The following is a 19459-nucleotide window of genomic DNA, read 5'->3' on the forward strand; positions in this document are numbered from 1 at the left end:
TTTTTTTTAAGTGTGAACTGTGTCAGGAGAAGTGTTGTGTGTTGTGTTTTAGTGGTGGTGAGGGGAGGGTCTATGGTGGTGAGTGGTGGTGAGGGGAGGGTTATGGTGGTGAGTGGTGGTGAGGGGAGGGTGGTGGTGAGTGGTGGTGGTGGTGGTGGTGGTGGTGATGGAGGGGATGGTGGTGGTGAGTGGTGGTGAGGGAGGGTCTATGGTGGTGAGTGGTGGTGAGGGGGGGTTATGGTGGTGAGTGGTGAGTGGTGGTGAGGGAGGGTCTATGGGGGTGAGTGGTGGTGAGGGGAGGGGTTATGGTGGTGAGTGGTGGTGATGGGAGGGTCTATTAAGTCTTTTAATACATTAGCCCAGACTTCGTCTATTTCAGAGATCATTTTACAATCCAATGGTGAAAACAGGTTGTCTGAGACACAGCTGCCATGAATTATGCAAGCCAAATGAGGATCTAACTTGGTCATCCAAGTGGCTCTACATCCTTGATAATTACATGTAGTATGGCCCCCTTGGGTCCTGGGTGAAACTACTACTACTGAATTCACATTCTCTACTAACGGACAATTCTGTAACCGCCCAATGAGCGACTGTGGGATAAGGAGACCCTTGCACGTAGGACTCGATTGTTCTTTATTCGGTCAAAACCTGCAGAGTACAAATTACATATGTTACGTATGAGATAATTAATTCACTCGTACGTCCCTTCACTATTACCAACTACATATAATATATTTGAGTAGAGTGACGGTGTTAAACCATATAAGACTTACGTGTTTCGGGTCTAATGTAGGACTTATTAACTCCCTGACTTGACGGCTCACTGGACGGCTAGAGACTAGAGCTAGTCAGCCCGAGGCAAGGCCCATCTGTTTCACATTTAACACCTCAGCAAAGCTCGTTGTCAACACTCAACAGCAATAACAATAACAACTCAACAACACCAAGAACAAAAACAACAACAATAACAACAGTAATAACAACAACAACACCAAGAACAAAAACAACAACAATAACAACAGTAATAACAACACCAAGAACAACAACAACAACAACAATAACAACAACAACACGTCTTAGCAATGTTGTCATCTACCACTGTGGGATATTTGCGAAGCTCTATATTCATGTCAGCAGCCCAGCGGAGAGTCTCTTGCTTTACTGAATAATTTTACAGGGAGCCTCGCTGAAAGGTCACAATGAAATGACTGAGGGAGTCTTCCCGGAGGAGCTGCCCCCCACTGTCTCTCACTTACTAACCTGTTGTTGTTGTTGTTGTTGTTGTAGTTGTTGTTGTTGTTGTTGTTGTTCTTCTTCTTGGTGTTGTTGTTGTTGTTGTTGTTATTGTTATTTTTGTTGTTGTTCCTTATTATATCTGCTACTTTTACCTCTTACCTCTGATTCTCTCCTCCTCCTCCACTTACCACTTCTCATTACAAACGCGTGTGAGATAAAAAAAAAATATTTGTTCTACCTTGTTTAACGCTTAACTCAAGACATTTTTAATCACACACACCTTGACGTCTAAACTCAACTGGGGTAATATTCTTTGCTCTTGTCTTGGCTTGTATAAATTTACACATTTTATCCTTGTGGGGAGGGGGGTGAAGGGTGAGATAATAACCAGAACCAACGTTGAGACAGAGAGCTTGTAAAAATACGCACGAAGTCTAGGAAAAAAATAACTTGTAAAAACATTCATGTGAAGTTTTTGAAAGGGGGTGAAAATACATATGTGTAGGAAAATGTGTAAAGATACATATGAAGTCTAGGAAACTGGTAGAAAATGCATAGGAGGGATAGGGAAATGGAAAAGGTAAATACTAGGTTGAGCAGAACTGGTAAAGATAAATAATGAGTCTAGGACACACACACAGGTGAGTGTTCAGGTGACCTTGGACAGGTTTTAATAATCTCTCTAGTCCTAATAGACCCCAACCTAATAAAACCAATAGAAATTATAATCTCATAGGACTTAAGGCCCACGAGGACTTACCCGAAACCCGAATGATTAAGTTAGGTTAGGGTTAATGGGGACCAGGGGCCCATTAGATCTGGGGCCCATTTCACCATTGAGCCATTTCCGAGATTGACTCAGGTGTGTCTTCCTTAACTAATTTTCATGAGGTAAAGTTAATTAATTGTTTGTACAAGACAGAGTTAAGTTAGCAATGGTATATTCAGTTGTCAAGACCTCCCTTCATAAAGTCGTCACAGTGAGTATGGTGATGGTTTTAGCGTGTTGGTGTTGTTAGTAGGCGTGGAGACGTAAATTGTTGGGTACGAAAGTTAGGTGCAGTGTGGGAACTTTGGTGTGAGTGTGGGAACTTTGGTGGGAGTGTGGGAACTTTGGTGTGAGTGTAACTTTGGTGGGAGTGTGGGAACTTTGGTGTGAGTGTAGGAACGTAAGTAAGAGTGAAGAGAGTGTGGGAAGGGGGGGAGGTTGATGGAGGGCGTGGGTGGACCTAGATGAAAGTATGGTCAGAATGAAGACAGAAAACAGTGCGTGGACGTGAATGATAAGACAGTTACCGCCCCCACCCACCCACCCACTCCCACCTGGCAAAAGATCAAAGTGGGAGACGAGGCTGGGAGCACCTTGAGTCACTCGGGGTATATATAACACTAAGACGTCGAGGGAAGGATGAGTGTCCCCTTGGCTGCTGAGGGGAGGAGGGAGACTAGTCCACACACACGCACTTGACGTCACTCGTATCTCCAGGGTAATTTACTCTGTTAATATCCTCCTTGTAGTTAATTTTCTTAGACATACATACACTCATGCATATTGTGTGTGTGTGTGTGTGTGTGTGTGTGTGTGTGTGTGTGTGTGAGAGCAGACCAGATAACTTCACGGTGTACCTCTTTAAATATTCATCAGCCTCGTAAGGTGAAACTTTGAACCATCATCATCATCATCTCACCTGCCGCCTTCTTAATTAACATACGCTCATTAACTATGGCTGACCCAGGTGACGGGGCGTACTCGCTGGGTTTACTTGACATCCTAGTGCACTAATTGATGATAAGTAACACCATTTGGCACTGTCTGACACCTATGGCTCCTTCTGATACCATATGACACTCCCTGACATCATCTGCCACTTTTTTACACCTGACACTACCAAGCAGCACCAGTGGTAGGTAGTAGGTAGTAGGCAGCTACCAAACAGGGAGGTACTATCGCCTGGGAAGATATTGGAAGCAAAATGTGTTGTCTAGTGGTAGACCCTGCTGCCATATGGTATCATGAAAATTGTGACCAAGTCCCAGGTTGTTGATTTGACTTTCTGCCTCATTTACACACAATTACAGGGTCTCAATTGTTTCTCTTACTTTGACAACACAACATACATATATCGTTTCTTGCTATTGATCTTTTTTTCACCTTTGTATTTCTTAATGGTTCTTTATTATTATTATTATTATTATTATTATTATTATTATTATTATTATTATTATTATTATTATTATTATTATTATTATTATTATTATTATTATCTTTATTATTATTATTATTATTATTATTATTATTATTATTATTATTATTATTATTATTATTATTATTATTATTATTATTATTATTATTATTATTATTATTATTATTATTATTTTTAATTTTGTATTTTTTATAATCAATTTTATTTACTATGAACTAATTATTATTAATATTGTTATTATTATTACATTTTCACCCCCCAGGCCCCGATGTGGGCCAGTGACCTGTGCCCAGGTGGGCTAATCCCTTAAAAAATAGTAATTTTCATTAGCACACACACACACACACACACACACACTTATCATACCATTGGCTTGCATCAGTGTCAGCTGTTAGGAGGCAGAAATATACATTGTTGGCAGTGCGTGTGTTTAGTGATTGGTGGTGCGGAGATGCAATGTTATCAGTCTCTCTCTCTCTCTCTCTCTCTCTCTCTCTCTCTCTCTCGCTGCCTCCATCGGGTGATATGTGCACTAAACACCTGTACCTGAGAACCACTAAACACCTGTACCCGAGAACCATTAGATCACCTGTACCTGAGACCCACTAAATCACCTGTGTGCTCATCCACCCCTTCTCTCAACAGGTGATGCAGAAGTCATGCCGCTGCAGCTTTATGTACGGCGAACTGACGGACAAAGAGACCATCTCCAGGATAGAACAGTGCCTCGAGAACCAACAGCAGGATCAGTTCGAGATACTACTCTACAAGAAGAATCGTAAGTCATCCTCGAAGCTGAAGGAATCCACTGGTGAAGGGAGGGAGGGATGGTGGGTGGTTTGGGGCTGCTAGGCTCACTGTCTTATGCTCACTCAGAGGCCGCTGTGTTATGCTCACTCAGAGGCCGCTGTGTTATGCTCACTCAGAGGCCGCTGTGTTATGCTCACTCAGAGGCCGCTGTGTTATGCTCACTTTGGGGCCGCTATGTTATGCTCACTTTGGGGCCGCTATGTTATGCTCACTTTGGGGCCGCTATGTTATGCTCACTTTGGGGCCGCTATGTTATGCTCACTTTGGGGCCACTATGTTATGCTCACTTTGGGGCCACTATGTTATGCTCACTTTCAATCTCTATTTTACGCTCATTTTGGGGCACATGTGTTACGCTCACTCTGGGGCTCTTTATTATGCTCATTCCGGGTTATGAATTTGCTCATTTATACTCACTCTGGGGCTGCTGTTTCACGCTCATTCTGGGGATGCTGCTGCTGCTGCATCATGCTCATTATGAGGTTGCTGTTTCACGCTCACTATGGGGCCACAATGTCATGCTCACTATTGGGTCACTATTTACTCTCACTATGGGGCTTTAGTATCATGCTCACTCTGGGGGCTGTAAAGTCACTATGCTCACTCAGGGCTAAGAGACCCACTTTGTTTACTGTGAGGGCTAAATGACCACTATGCTTCCTTGGGGAACTAGGGGACTCGCTTTGCTTACTCTAGTCTAGGGGCTAAAAGACTCACTATGCTTACTCTGGGGGACTAACAGACCCCTCTTTTCACTCTGGGGTTATGGGGGCTGTACTCTCACGCTCATTATATGAGCTGAGAGACCATATGCTCACTCTAGGATTATAGGGCTTTAGTGGCACGCTCACTCAGGGGGCTAAGAGCCTCACTATGCTCACTCAGGGGGCTAAGAGATTCACTATGCTCACTCTGGGGCTAAGAAACCCACCATGCTTACTCAGGGGCTGAGACCATTATGCTCACTTGGGGACTTTGAGTCTTCTCTTGCGCTTGTGTTATTGATGTTTTTAATCTTGTGTAATTAAGATCAGGTGTTGTCATTGATTAATTAGGAAGGTGATGGTCATCTCTACTCAGTGTATGGCATATATTGAGCTAGCTGATGATTATCTTAATAGTAACTTAAAATTTCAGGGAATTCTTTGTTTTTTGTATTATTCTCTGAGGGACTGATGGCCATTACGCTCATTAAAGGGCTTTAGATTATTATGCTCGTTCAGGGTCTAATGCCCGTCACGCTCACTCGGGGTCCAGCAGCCGCCAGGTTTACTTAGGGATTAGTTGATGCCACTTTCACTTAAAGGTTAGTTACCGTTATTTGCACATAGGATATTAGTACATTACGGTAGATACACTCAGTGGCTGCCCTCCGCCATGCTCATTCACTGGCCAGCGGTAGCCACGCCCACTCCAAAACGAATAAACTTCACGCTCATTCAAGGGCCCAGCGGCTGTCACCATCATCCAGGCTCTGGTGGCCAAAAGTTGTACCACACACCATAACTAGCGGCCGTCACGCTTATTCAGGGGCCGTCGGCTTCTTCTTCTTTGTGTTCAATTATCCTTTGCTGTAGTGTTAAGAAATCTGTACATAATGTATTAATTAAAATTTATATGAATATAATTAAAATTGATTTAACCAATACGAGGGTGTATGACTTTGTGGTGTAGAGGGAGAACAGTACCACCCTCCCCCACCCCACCACAAAGTACTACATTTTCCTCAGTAATATTTTGTACTGTGTAATTTTATAATATCAACCCATGGCTTCCTGTAAAGGCAATATATATAGATGATAGACGATTTGCCTTCCTCCCTTTTAAATATTTTTGAACTCTTAACCTCTCCACGGTAGTTGAGGGCGGACCTGGCAGAATACTCAGTCATCATGTGTTTGTTTATCATCAACCTGGGGGTAAGACTCACGATGTTTCCTACACGTCATAGTACACTCGACCTAATGTGAACTGTCTTAGGCTAGGTTAGGTTAGGTTAGGTTTCGGTGATTCGGGTAGAGATGGATTACGTTAAGTTAGGTTAAATGAGGTTAGATTAAACTCATTAGGTTAGGTCAGACAACACCGGTATATCACAGCAAAATTCAGTGTGTATGTATGTATGTATGTATGTATGTATGTATGTATGTATCTATGTATGTATGTATGTATGTATGTATGTCTGTATGTATGTATGTATGTATGAGAGAGAGAGATAGAGAGAGATCTACGACACAAACATTAGCTCACAAGATCTCAGCTGTTGGTTTTCCTCCATTTTATGTCACGAGTTGAAAATCATGGACGTTGGCCATAAGGAGAGAGTCGGCGTAGGTTAATAAGGAGGAGAAGGGTGGAGAGAGGAGGGGGACAATGGGAACAGAATGAGGGGGGGGGCAGGAGGAGAGAGGAGAGGAGGAACAGGAAAGGGTGGGGGACAGGAAGAGGGGAGGGGGACGAGTAGAGTCAGGTGGAGGTGATACACACAGGTAACTCGTCTACAGGTAAAACAAAGACAGACGGCAGAGAGATAAGTTAGGATGAAGACCTTATGATGTACTCAACGAAGGTAGAATGGAACTAAAGTAGAGTTAAATACCAAGGGGTGAGGGTGAGAGAGGGGAGTGGGTGAGGGGAAGAAGGGGGAACGGAAGGTATGAGGCAGTGAATGTGACGAATGAAGATGGTGTATTACAGAGAGGTGGTGGTGGTGGTGGTGTAAGACCGGCGGCAGGAGGTGGTGGACAGGTGAGAGACACTAGCTGGATCTGTTCAAGGTAGCCATCAGCGCCCCCCACCGAGGAGCAGGAGGACTGCCACACCATCGCGCCAGACACTCAAGAGGGGTAAAAAGTTACTGTAGTAGAGAGAGACCTTGAAGGACCCTGGAGGAGAGCCACCCTGATTACCCTGGAAACGTTAGGGTTGTGGGGGGCTGGGTGGAGGGGGTTATATCAGTAGTGGCCACAACACGGGGTGGGGGAGGAGGAAAATAATGGTTGGGAGCATAGGAAGAGCTTCTATAGTTACTGCTACGACAGGAGAAAAAATAACAATGGGATCAAGGCGATGGTGGTAGTCATGATGGTGAGGGCCTCGTCCGCGCGCGCGCGCGCGCGAGAGAGAGAGAGAGAGAGAGAGAGAGAGAGAGAGAGACGATGGGCGTCACTAGTTCTTACAGCTGTTAACATACAAACATTACGACCACGAGGTAGATGGTGGGGATGAACTGAAGGGAGAAACATTGCATAACAGCTACTCTCTTCAGCTTAAGTGACTTTTACAGTAGTTTTATAAAGTCTTGTACGTTTAGTAGAAAAGTATAAAGTATAAAAGTTAGTTTTAATCAGTAGTTAAGCCAAAGATCCTTCTGCCACGCTCGCCCTGTCTCGTTATTCTTCAATATGTTTAATAAATTTAGTTGCAGTTGTTCATGTAGCCACTCTTTCCCTCCATTGCGATTACATGATTGTGGAAATGTATCTTTATTAAGTAACCGCTTGTGGTTGTGCTCCGCCCTCCCCTGGAACGTCTGTATCCCTCCCTCTTTTATCTAGCCCAACCAACCAACCAAACAACTATCCCTTCATGTAAGTCTGAACCTGACGTGGCCCTTCTCAGTCACTGTAGAGTTTTATCTGTCCACCACAAGTTGTTATTATTAAAGTCCCAATAGATTGTTCTTTAGATTTATAAAACAAAGATTATATTCTCACACTTTTAGTTGCCCTTCCTCGACCTCCCCCTCCCCCTTCCGAGAGCCACATACACCCGGAGCTGCCCAACAGACCCCGTCCTAGGATCTCCTCCACGCTGGTGGTGGGAGGATCCGTGTTGGAGCTTCGCCACCACCACCACCACCTCCACCATTACCACACCCATGCCTCCTCTCTACTCACAACCTGGATTGGAATAATGTCTTTACCTGTCGTTAACTCCAACCATGGTAAAGGAAATTGTGTATTGTGCTTACAAGATAGGAGGAGGAAGGACGTAGAGAGAGAAAGAAAAAATAGAGAAAAGAGAGAGAGAGAGATAGAAAGAGAGAAGGAAAGAGAGAGAAAGATAGTGAGAGAGAAAGAGAGGTGTGGTGTGGTGGTGATGAGTGGTGGTGAGTGCGGGGCGCCTCACGGCTGGTCCCGCCCCGCCACCGTGTCCGCTCACTGTCTCAAGCTTGCCATTATGCCTCCTTTGCAGATTCTAGGCTGTATTTTGGCCCATCCAAGAATAAAACGGGTAATTATCATTGCCTGAGCCATGCCTCATCATGCCTGGGTCACCTTCACTATCACACACTATAACTCTTTATTAAGGAGAAGGAAGATGAATTAGTAAACAAGTAATTGATATTTATGATGGCGACTGTTCCTAAGATAACCTTCTAATGAGAGATGTTACGAGGGTGCTTCAGGGTAGACCAGGGCATCGACTAAATTATGTAAATGTTTGTTTTTAAAGTGGAATGAGTGGGCGGGAGGTGAGGCGGGCGGTAGTGAAGGTGACCCCGGCGCCTCTCTCGTACTGTTGTGGGCGTGTCCCCGGGCGGCCCATGCCACCACCCTCACGTCCACGCCGCCCGCGCCCACACACGCCCACCCTCACTCCTCGCTACACCATACCTCCGGACGTTAAAATTAGTGACCATAACCCATAGTGATGTAACCTGAGCCAACTGGTAGCCACAAGTGTTGTAGATGGTGTGTGTCTGTCTCGCCGTGTATGACAACTCAGTAGTTCTACAGTAGATAATTATGGATTGTTCTTCTATGTGTTTACTTTCACTAGACAACTACCATAAGTCTGTGTGTAAATAAATGACCAAATTAGTCTACAACATGACTTAACATTATGTACTGAGTCTCTTATGTTATAATCTTGAGTACTTACAGTGTGATAGGTCCTAGTAGTAGTTCTTGTATGTTAACGTGATGGGCACTGTACCCGGTGACGTACTGTTTTGTGTGACCAGCACGAGCGGAGGACCACCCGTAGCGGAGTGTTGGGTGTGAACAGTGTGTGGGCGTGCGGGTGTTGGTGGTGGAGGGGTGCCTGGCGTGCCTGGGCGTGTAGCTCTAGCGGTTTGTGGCATCGTGGCGGGCAGCGTCCCGTGTACCAGGCAGGCTTGTACAGTACAGTAGTGTCGGCTAGGTGGACCCCACCCTCCAGCACATGCTCCATAGACTCTCACTTATCCTATTAGAAAAATTGCATTTTGCATCTGTGTTCTTGAAAACACCTGTTAAATGATAGTTAAGGACAGGTCTGGATAAAAGCAACACAGGATTATGAAACATCCAGTTGTAGCTCAGTAGTCCATTAAGTAATGTTACCATTATCCTGCATCTCTGTATACTGGTGAGGTTATATGTGAACCCGAGACGTGTTAGCATCGCAACACTCTTGTCCTGGCCATGCATGTTACCCGGGTATAGTAGTGGTGGGAGGGTGTCGGGGCAGTGTGTAGGCCAGCTTCCTGCACTAGTTAGCTTTGATAGTGGTGTCTCGGCTCGTCTGTCGTCTGCTGCTGGCGGCTGCCACAGGATGTACTAATCCCACCCACTGTTCTCTCCACAGACAGCGGACTGCCAGGTAGTACAAGGTTTCACCATCTCACTGTCTCTATCCCGCCACTGAGCTACTTACTCACGCTCTCCCCTGGGAGCCTCAGCCCCACCACGGGGGTCTTGGGGAGCCATTCATGCATTGCCACCTCCATCCACATCTTCCTCTCCTCCCCTCTAGCTCACTTATCCCTGTTTTTTCTTCTAATGAGATGTTCCTTCCTCCGGTTACTATCAACTTCTTCCCTTCTCGCCCTCGTATATTTACGTCTGTTCTTCTTTACTCTCACACCTGTTACCACCCTCTCCTGACCCCAGGTGTTAACGAGGTCTTTTTTTGTTTCTTATTTTCCATTAACGTTAATATCTCCTCTCTGCCTGTCACCCCTCGCCCTCCCCGCCTCCCCAGTGTTGTCCTGGTCGTCTCCCTTTACCCTCGCTCCAACAGTCTTCCTCACCCATTCTCACCACTATGACAACCTGGTGTAAAAAAAAAAGCCTTTTAATTTAGCCCGATAAGTTTTACAGAGCGCGAACTGTATTTCTGTGGCCATAACCATTTGAGGATCGAGTTGTACCCCCTCCCCCCCACCACCACGACCCTCGACTCTCATTATTTCACATCTCAAAGGTTATGTGCGGCCACTGTATACCTCCGCAGACTCTCTCTCTCTCTCTCTCTCTCTCTCTCTCTCTCTCTCTCTACTCCGTCTCTATCTCTCACTATCCCACCTCACTGTCTTTGCCTTTGCATTTGTCTGCTTGCTTGCTGTCAATATCTGTTCTCTGTAGATTGTGCTTTCTCCACCTCCACTCACCTCACATTACCTGTCTCTTAACTCTGTTCCTCTTGGCTATCCACCTCTGTCTAACTTTTTGTGTGTACATAGGTGTGTAAATATATGTGTAAGTGTTTATGTATTAATCTAATCACTGTAAGAACCCAGAAACACACATATACACAAACAGACAAGTATTTCTTCACGAGAGACTCTGCTCTGATGTGAACCTGTGCATGTCAGGTGGTAGGGTACGTGTTTGTGTGTTTTGGTGTGAGAAGTTTGTTGACGTCTATGCATAATCATGTCAACAAACTCTCATCCAACTCTTCCCTCACACACGAGTCTTTGTCTGTGTGTGTGTGTGTGTGTGTGTGTGTGTGTGTGTGGTTTAACTCACAACACCACCACTCTAATTATTATATCACTTACTTGTGTGTGTAAAAAGTACAACTCAGACACTTTTTTTTATTTACATGTTTGTTGTTCTCACTGTGTTTCTACTGTGTGTGTGTCATCTCTTCTCCAAGACATTATCCTCTGAGTCTTTCAACCTGTTGCACTGTGTGCCGCCCGCCTCCCCCTGTACCGCTGTGTGTCTGGGTGATTGTCTCTCTCTCTCTCTCTCTCTCTCTCTCTCTCTCTCTCTCTCACCTGTGCTGCATCATCCAGGTAGTAACAGCAGCGTGGGAGGGGGCTGTATCACCACCTCCCTCCCTCTCTCTCAGCCAACAACACGCCGACTCTCGCATATTACCTCACTCTCCTCCGCTCTAGAATAGTATATCTAACTTAATTTTTTTTCTAGTAAGAGACAAGAAAGTTTCCTTAACCTATTATAGCTCCCATCTGGAATGTGCATTTTACCAACATCATCTTGCATGGAAAAACAAACAAACAAACAAGTTTTTTTAATCATAACCGGAGTTCACCTTATTTTTTTTACTTTAATTTTTCTTATTGTTTTGATCAGATTTTAACCCCGATTGAGTGACTATTCCCAGTATTACAATTAACTGTTGACTGGAATTAAACAAAAAACCCTCTTCTGCTTTTGTAGTTAATGAGACGATTTTTATTGTGTGTACTGTAACCCTCTCCAGCGGGTGTTTAATTAACCCTCTCTGTAGTATCTGAGAAAGACAGTTTTATTATCTACCTGTAGTTATTATTAAGGCTCTCTTGTTAAGGTGTTTACGTCTTCACGGTTCTTGACGTAGTGAGGACTATTGTTTACGCCATCTATTGTTTCTTCATTGTGTAAAAAAATAGATTTAGTCAATTATTTATTCAAAGATTCACAACACTGAAAATTGTTATTCATTGAGAAATTTACTTAAATACTTAAACTGTTTATTTCATTTATTCAAGTCATTATAAAGTTTAAATTAATTTATTGAGTTTATTGAAAGAATTATTAAAGTAATCTATTTATTTATTTAAAAAGTAATCATAAACAAATGGTTTTTTTCAGTTCAATTTTTTTTTTTTTTCCTTCAGAAAGAAATTATTTAGTTTATTCATTCATATGTTACTATCAACACCACTCCACCTAAACATTACCTCATAAAACACTCACCCCACACACCTGCCTCACAACACAAACAGCACTCCACCTAAACATTGCCTCATAAGACACTCACCCCACACACCTGCCTCACAACAAACACCACTCCACCTAAACATTACCTCATAAAACACTCACCCCACACACCTGCCTCACAACAAACACCACTCCACCTAAACATTACCTCATAAAACACTCACCCCACACACCTGCCTCACAACACAAACACCACTCCACCTAAACATTACCTCATAAAACACTCACCCCACACACCTGCCTCACAACAAACACCACTCCACCTAAACATTACCTCATAAAACACTCACCCCACACACCTGCCTCACAACACAAACACCACTCCACCTAAACATTACCTCATAAAACACATTCTCACTTCCGTCGTCGTCTAGCCAAAGTTATGTCGCATTACGGTAAACGAAGAGAGAAGCCAACACAAGCGCCTCACTCAAGCGTCCCCAGCCAACCAAACTTGTCGAGGTGGAGAAATATTGACGCGTTGTGCTGTCACCCCTCCATTTTCTCCCTTCCCCTTCCCATTCCCCCTTCTTCCTTCCCCTACTCCACTCCTCATTCTTCCTTTCCCTCCCCACTCCCCCACTCCTCCTCCTCCTCCCCCACTACTCTTCCTGTGATGGCTTACTGGGTCCTGACACTATGATTATTCTGTCACGACGATTCACTGTGATTACGTGTGTCAACTTTGGCTATTCGTTCACCGAGAGGCTTCTGTAATCGCTGTGAAATCTCTTGGCACTGTGATTTCCGTGGCACTATGGTCTATGTGACACTGTGAGTATTGTGGCACTGTGTTTCTCGTGGCACTGTGATTACTGTGACACTGTGATTGCTATGCCACTACGATTCTCGTGGCACTGTAGTTCTCCCACTATGACTCTTGTGACACCGTGATTATTTGTGGCACTGTGATTCATATGCCACTATGATCACTGTCACTAAGACCCTTTACGTCCTCATGACTAAGGGCATGGCTGTGATTGCCGTCTCACTATGACTCGGAGCATTGTAACTATTGCGGCACTGTGATTATAGCATTGTAGTATTCATTGTCAGTATAATTCTGTTCATTGTTGTGTCACCATGATTACTGTCACTATGATTGTTATTTTGTTACAACTGTTTCCACGACGATTACTGTGTCATTGTGATTATCGCGCCATTGTGATTACTGTGTACCTGTGGTTATTGGGTCACTGATTAGGCTACTTTGTTGACGATTTCTGCATTACTATGATTATTGTTTCACTGTGACTACACTGTCAGTGATATCAGCGTCGCTATAATTACTGCGTCAATATGATTACTGCGTCACTATAAGTACTGCGTCACTGTAAATACTGCGTTACTATAATTACGGTTTCTTTACAATTGATGCTTCACTATAATTACTGCGTCTCTATGAATACTGCGTCACTATAAGTACTGCGTCACTGTAAGTACTGCGTCACTGTAAATACTGAGTCACTATAATTACGGTTTCTTTACAATTGATGCTTCACTATAATAACTGCGTCACTATGATTACTGCGTCACTAAATTACTGCGTCAATATAATAACTGCGTCACTATAATTACTGCGTCACTATAATTACTGCGTCACTGTTATTACTGCGTCACTGTCACTACCAGGATAGAAGAAATAAAAGATGAATATTTCTCGCGACAACAGAAATAGAAAATAAGTTTTCTTTGTCAATGTCAACTATTTGGTTTGACCTCCGTGTGTGTGTGTGTGTGTGTGTGTGTGTGTGTGTGAGGAGGCTAGAGGACGATCACGGATACACAATTTTATTTTCGAGGAAATCGGCAACAAAAATACGATGTTAATGCAGTTTTGGATTCCATCATAATATTCTGTCTCACGAGGCGATTGTTTGAGTTAATCACCACCATGAACAATGCAACACTGACGGCGAGGGTGAAGGTGGACCACCCCTCTCCTGACGTCTGGCTCTGGGGAGAGAGTGTTGGGGAGGGAGGGAGGGAGGTTAGTGCAGCCCCCAGCGGACCATTAACGTCACTCCACGCTACTTGGGAATTTGTCATACGTCCATTTTGCTTCAAGTTTCGCGTTCCTTTACCTCCAGTTTCGTTTCTCTTCCGTGACGCAGCTGTTGCCGACCCTCACGTCCTACTTCTCTCCTTCTCCTTCCTTCCTGCCGATGGGAGGAGAGAAATGGAGGAGAAAATATGATAATTTATCGTACTTAAAGATGAAATTAATCTTACCTGTCTCAAGAAAAAAAAATCATAATCATGTCAGATATTCCATTTAAGATCCTGATGAAAATAAACATGGCGGTCAATGCGGTTCTGTTTATGCTGTCTGACCATCGTTGTGGGTCTACAGCCGGGCGGGTGTCACCTTTACCCCTGGAGGAGACTGTAGGAGGGGCAGACGTCGTCTAGAGTGACCCTTTACAAACTGGTTGGGTACTAGACGTCCTGGCGTAATGTAAATTACAGGTGTCTGGACCATACCGCCGCTGTTGCCATGGTAACATCCCTCGCTCGATACACACCTGGACCAGCCAGTCTGAACCTCAGATTTAGTGTGTTACTTATTATCTGCCCCCGGCCCCAGGTATCATTGTCACCCCAGACACCGCACCACACCCGGGTCTTTCATCACACCCAGGTGATACGCCGTAGTTTTAAATATGACTGTACATATTCTGTACATAATTACAGTATCACCACGTACGACCAACGGCTGCCGTCTAAGGCCTCCACACGGGTCCACCACACTCCTCGTGGACCCATACACACACCGGGGTCACAGAACACCTGCGAGAAATCAACATACGTCACTGTACATATTCTTAACTTACATCAGCTGGATACTAACACATTACTTATGGGGGAGGAGCACCTAGTGTGTACGAGGAACACATGATGGTGTCACCACAACACACAGGGTGCCACACATCGCCTGGGACCTCCACATAATTTAAGTTGAGGGGTTCAAAGTTGTCATAACACTGTTACACTCTATAAGCATCTCCATTACAAACACAGCTTCAAAAAATTAGTCTCAAAGTCTCGTGTAAACTTTGAGCCTCTGACATAACCCCTTAACACTTGCAGTTACTGTGGGGCTGTCAAGGTAAATTCCTTGTCAGGTGACATGCTGGAGGTTAAGTATTATCCTCCAGGTGTCATGAAAGTGTGTCACCTCTCCCTTGACACACATGGCACATCCCTGGTGGTGAATACTTTTAAGAGTTATGACTTACTGGTGATGTGTTTATCACATCATTACTTAAAACAGTGATAAGGAGTAGTCAAAGTAATACTCGGTATCTATAATAATAATAATAATAATAATGATAATAATAATAATAATAATAATAATAATAATAATAATAATAATAATAATAATAATAATAATAATAATAATAATAATAATAATAATAATAATAATAATAATAATAATAATAATATATAAAATCTGTAAAGAACACAACAGTCTAATTATAGGTGATGTATTAACAAAATATTATTAATTATTCATAATAAATGTGTGTGGTAGTTCAAGATGCCTTATACAGGGTATATATATATATATATACTCCTATACACTATTAAGCTCTAACATAATCTATTCCCTTCATTATTATGCACTCTTATACATATTACGCAACACATATGGTAATGACTGTGTGTGTGTCCTTCGGTAAATGTCATCACAGAGTCGTAGTTCACATTTTGGTTTAGTTGTATACCGTTACGTCAAGTGTTTGTGGCTCTGAGTTATGAACAAAGAGTTGCTTCATTAATTTCTGTGACAACTCTGACTATATATTTTATACTAGAGCCTCGAGCGCTTCACCATGATACAGTCACCACACTGCTCACCATCGGGAGAGTCACACATATCCACATGACGTCAATTTACTCAACCAATTTCATCTTCGTCTCACCAATCCTGAACCCACGACATAATCACCAAACTCTTCACCATTTTAACTTTGGTAACACCGGGAGCTTGATTCGCCTCTGGCATGGTGCAGTCACCAGCAGGTAGAGCTCAGCAGCACGGTAGTGACACCAAGCCACGCCTCTATCTCTCTCTCTCTCTCTCTCCCTCCCTCACCACATCTCCTGACTCCACTACCACACACATACTTGCGTTACAGGAACACCATTATGGCTGCTCCTCCACATCGCGCCCATCAAGAACGAGAAGGACATCGTGGTGCTGTTCCTGTGCACCTTCAGGGACATCACGGCGCTCAAACAGCCCATCGAAGCAGAGGACTCCCGAGGTAAGATCCTTTGACGTTTAGGAGGAGGTCCTACGTATAGACACACAGCTCAGAGAGGTTGGGGGGGGCGTAGTCAGGCAAGAGGGGGTCAGGTTCATGTAAGTTTACTCCACCTGCTTGTGGGAGACCTGTGAAGCATGACACACGCTTCTGCAACTAATGGATGAGATGTATTCAGTTCAAACAGCTTCCATTGGAGACTATTTGACGTGTGAACAGATCTACGAGGATTCGAACAGCTCATAGAGGGTTCGAAAGAAAATACAGTTCATTTAAAGACTTGAATAGCTCAATTTAAGTTCATATTGCAACTTCTTGGGGTGTTTAAAATCACTGGAACTTTCAAGTATAATTCGAACTGCAGGGAGAGGGAGGAACAAGCAAGCAATAGACCTTCATTCTTCCCTCTAGGCAGAGCTCTCGAGACAAACTTTCTTTACTTCAATGGTCATTCACAAAGTCTGAAGAGTATTCACCTTGAGTTACCTGTCACAGGGGTTAGGCTGCGACCAGGGACAGAGCACACACGCTGTAGATGGTTCACCCCTGTCAGTGGTTCATAGTAAAACAAATATAAAAGTACCATATTTTGCTACCTGGCCAACGATATACTTTTAGTTACTCCGTGAACCAAATAAGAATATTGTTCCTTGTGGGTTAAAATTACCACAAGGGAGTAACTGTAACTGCCTTAGCTGCAAATGTAGTCATGTCATCTGGAATTTTAGCTGACAGTAAATAAAGGCATTGGCCAAAAAACAAAAGCATGAGTTAGTTGTCCTCAGTCGAGACAGAGATAAGTCATAGTGTTCATCTGCCATACATTGCTGTTTGTGTTTTTATTTAGCTTCCTATTAACACCCTTCAGACTCAACTCTTGCTCAGTTCACATGTTAACAGAAACAAAAAAGAGAAATGGTTGCTTTATGATGTAAGAGTCAAGTTTATATTTATGTGTGTGTAGCTCTATATCCGTGTACGTAGCGCCCCTCTCTCTCTCTCTCTCAACATGATGGAGAACGTGTACCAAGGAGTCTGTACCTCTCTCGCTCTCTCTCTCTCTCTCTCTGCTGCCACATGACACTGGTTGGATGTATCCCTCTTTGAGTGTTCATGTGTCACCAAACACTTTCACACAGTGCACCCCGCCCTAAGTGTCATGATACATACTACTACTATCACTACTACTACTACTTTTTTTAAATGGCCTCCAGCCTCCCCCAATAGCCATACCTTCGCCACTACTACTACTACTACTACTACTACTACTATTACTACTACTACTACTACTGTGAGAGAACACAACTTGGAATGTCTTCATTATGTTGAGTGTGTTCTTGCACCACAACACACACACACACACACACACACACACACACACACACACACACACACACACACACACACACACCCACCAGACCACACACCCTCGGCTAGACGTTGATCTAAAACACTATGTCAATATCATCATCATCAGAGTTCAGAAACAAGAAAAAATTGAAAGAAATGAAAGAAAGAAAAAACAATTCGAGAAGAGGATTTTCACTCTCAACCAAAACCTCCACCACGTCGTCACCACGTCAAAAACCTCCACCACGTCAAACCTCCACCACGTCAACCAAAACCTTCACTACGTCAACAAAACCTCCACCACGTCAACAAAACCTCCACCACGTCAACCAAAACCTCCACCACGTCAGCAAAACCTCTACACCACGTCAAAACCTCTACACCACGTCAACCAAAACCTCCACCACGTCAACTAAAACCTCCACACCACGTCAAGCAAACCCCACCTCGTCAAGCAAAACCTCCACCACGTCAAGCAAAACCTCCACCACGTCAAGCAAAACCTCTACACCACGTCAACCAAAACCTCCACCACGTCAACCAAAACCTCACACCATCAACCAAAACCTCCACCGTCAGTCAAAACCACGTCAAAACCACACCCACGTCAACCAAACACCACGTCAACCAAAACCTCCACCACGTCAAAAACCTCCACCTCAAAAACCTCACCACGTCAACCAAAACCTCCACCACATCAACCAAAACCTTCACCACGTCAACCAAAACCTTCACCACGTCAAAAACCTCCACCACGTCAACCGTCAAACCCTCCACCACGTCAACCGTCAACCAACACCTCCACCACGTCAAGCAAAACCTTCACCACATCAACCAAAACCTCCACCACGTCAAAAAACCTTCACCACGTCAAAAACCTCACCGTCAAAAAACCTCCACACCACGTCAAGCAAAACCTTCACCACGTCAACCAAAATCTCTACACCACGTCAACCAAAACCTCCACCACGTCAACCAAAACCTCCACCACGTCAAGCAAAACCTCCACACCACGTCAAGCAAAACCTTCACCACGTCAACCAAAATCTCTACACCACGTCAACCAAAACCTCCACCACGTCAACCAAAACCTCCACCACGTCAACCAACTGGATTTACTTCACAGGGACAGATATTCATTCGGCACAAGACAGATCTGAGAACTCCAGACTTTCACCTGAGATTTATCAATGTAATGGTGATTATATATTGTGAGAGGTGGGAAGCAGTCGACTAAGAGGAGGAGGAGGGTGTCATTAGGGGTGTACTAGTTGGTCTCTTCAGTGAGGTCAACGAGTTGTATATAGTTAGGATGGTTGACGGGAGTAGGTCTCGGTGTGTGTGTGTGTGTGTCGGAGGGTTCTCAGTGATGGGGCCTTGTTGAGATGGTTGTATTGTGTAAGGATCGTTACCTTTCTCTCTATTTATCTCTCTATTTATCTCTCTCTCTCTCTGTCTCGCCTTATCTCTCTATCTCTCCGTCTGTCGGTGGTCTCTTAATGCAGTGAGGATAATATAATTGGTGTTTCTGGTATGGTATGTTATTTTTCTTAGGAGAGACAAGGCCCGGCAGGATTTAAGAGGTAGTTGTATCCAACAGTGGCTGTTTGTCCTGGTATATGTAAAGAATTTCCTCGTCAGA

The 19459-nt window shown here is 43.9% G+C and overlaps 1 protein-coding gene and 1 long non-coding RNA gene across 2 annotated transcripts in view; one reads left to right on the forward strand and one right to left on the reverse strand.

Annotated features, from left to right (window-relative positions):
* Positions 1-19459, forward strand: part of LOC121855047 (potassium voltage-gated channel protein eag-like) — an 86767-nt gene that overhangs the window by 23517 nt on the left and 43791 nt on the right. Inside the window, 3 exon segments of the mRNA XM_042349876.1 lie at positions 4089-4221; positions 8451-8489; positions 16339-16467. Coding sequence (XP_042205810.1) covers positions 4092-4221; positions 8451-8489; positions 16339-16467 — 298 coding nt within the window. The 5' untranslated portion in view covers positions 4089-4091.
* On the reverse strand, positions 18508-18961 carry LOC121855057. The gene is made up of 3 exons (XR_006086704.1): positions 18909-18961; positions 18617-18658; positions 18508-18546 (listed from the first exon to the last, which is right to left on the reverse strand). It is a non-coding gene; the product is annotated as an uncharacterized LOC121855057 (long non-coding RNA).

This window comes from Homarus americanus, unplaced genomic scaffold (assembly GCF_018991925.1).
Source record: "Homarus americanus isolate GMGI-L3 unplaced genomic scaffold, GMGI_Hamer_2.0 scaffold1024, whole genome shotgun sequence".
Taxonomy (NCBI): domain Eukaryota; kingdom Metazoa; phylum Arthropoda; class Malacostraca; order Decapoda; family Nephropidae; genus Homarus; species Homarus americanus.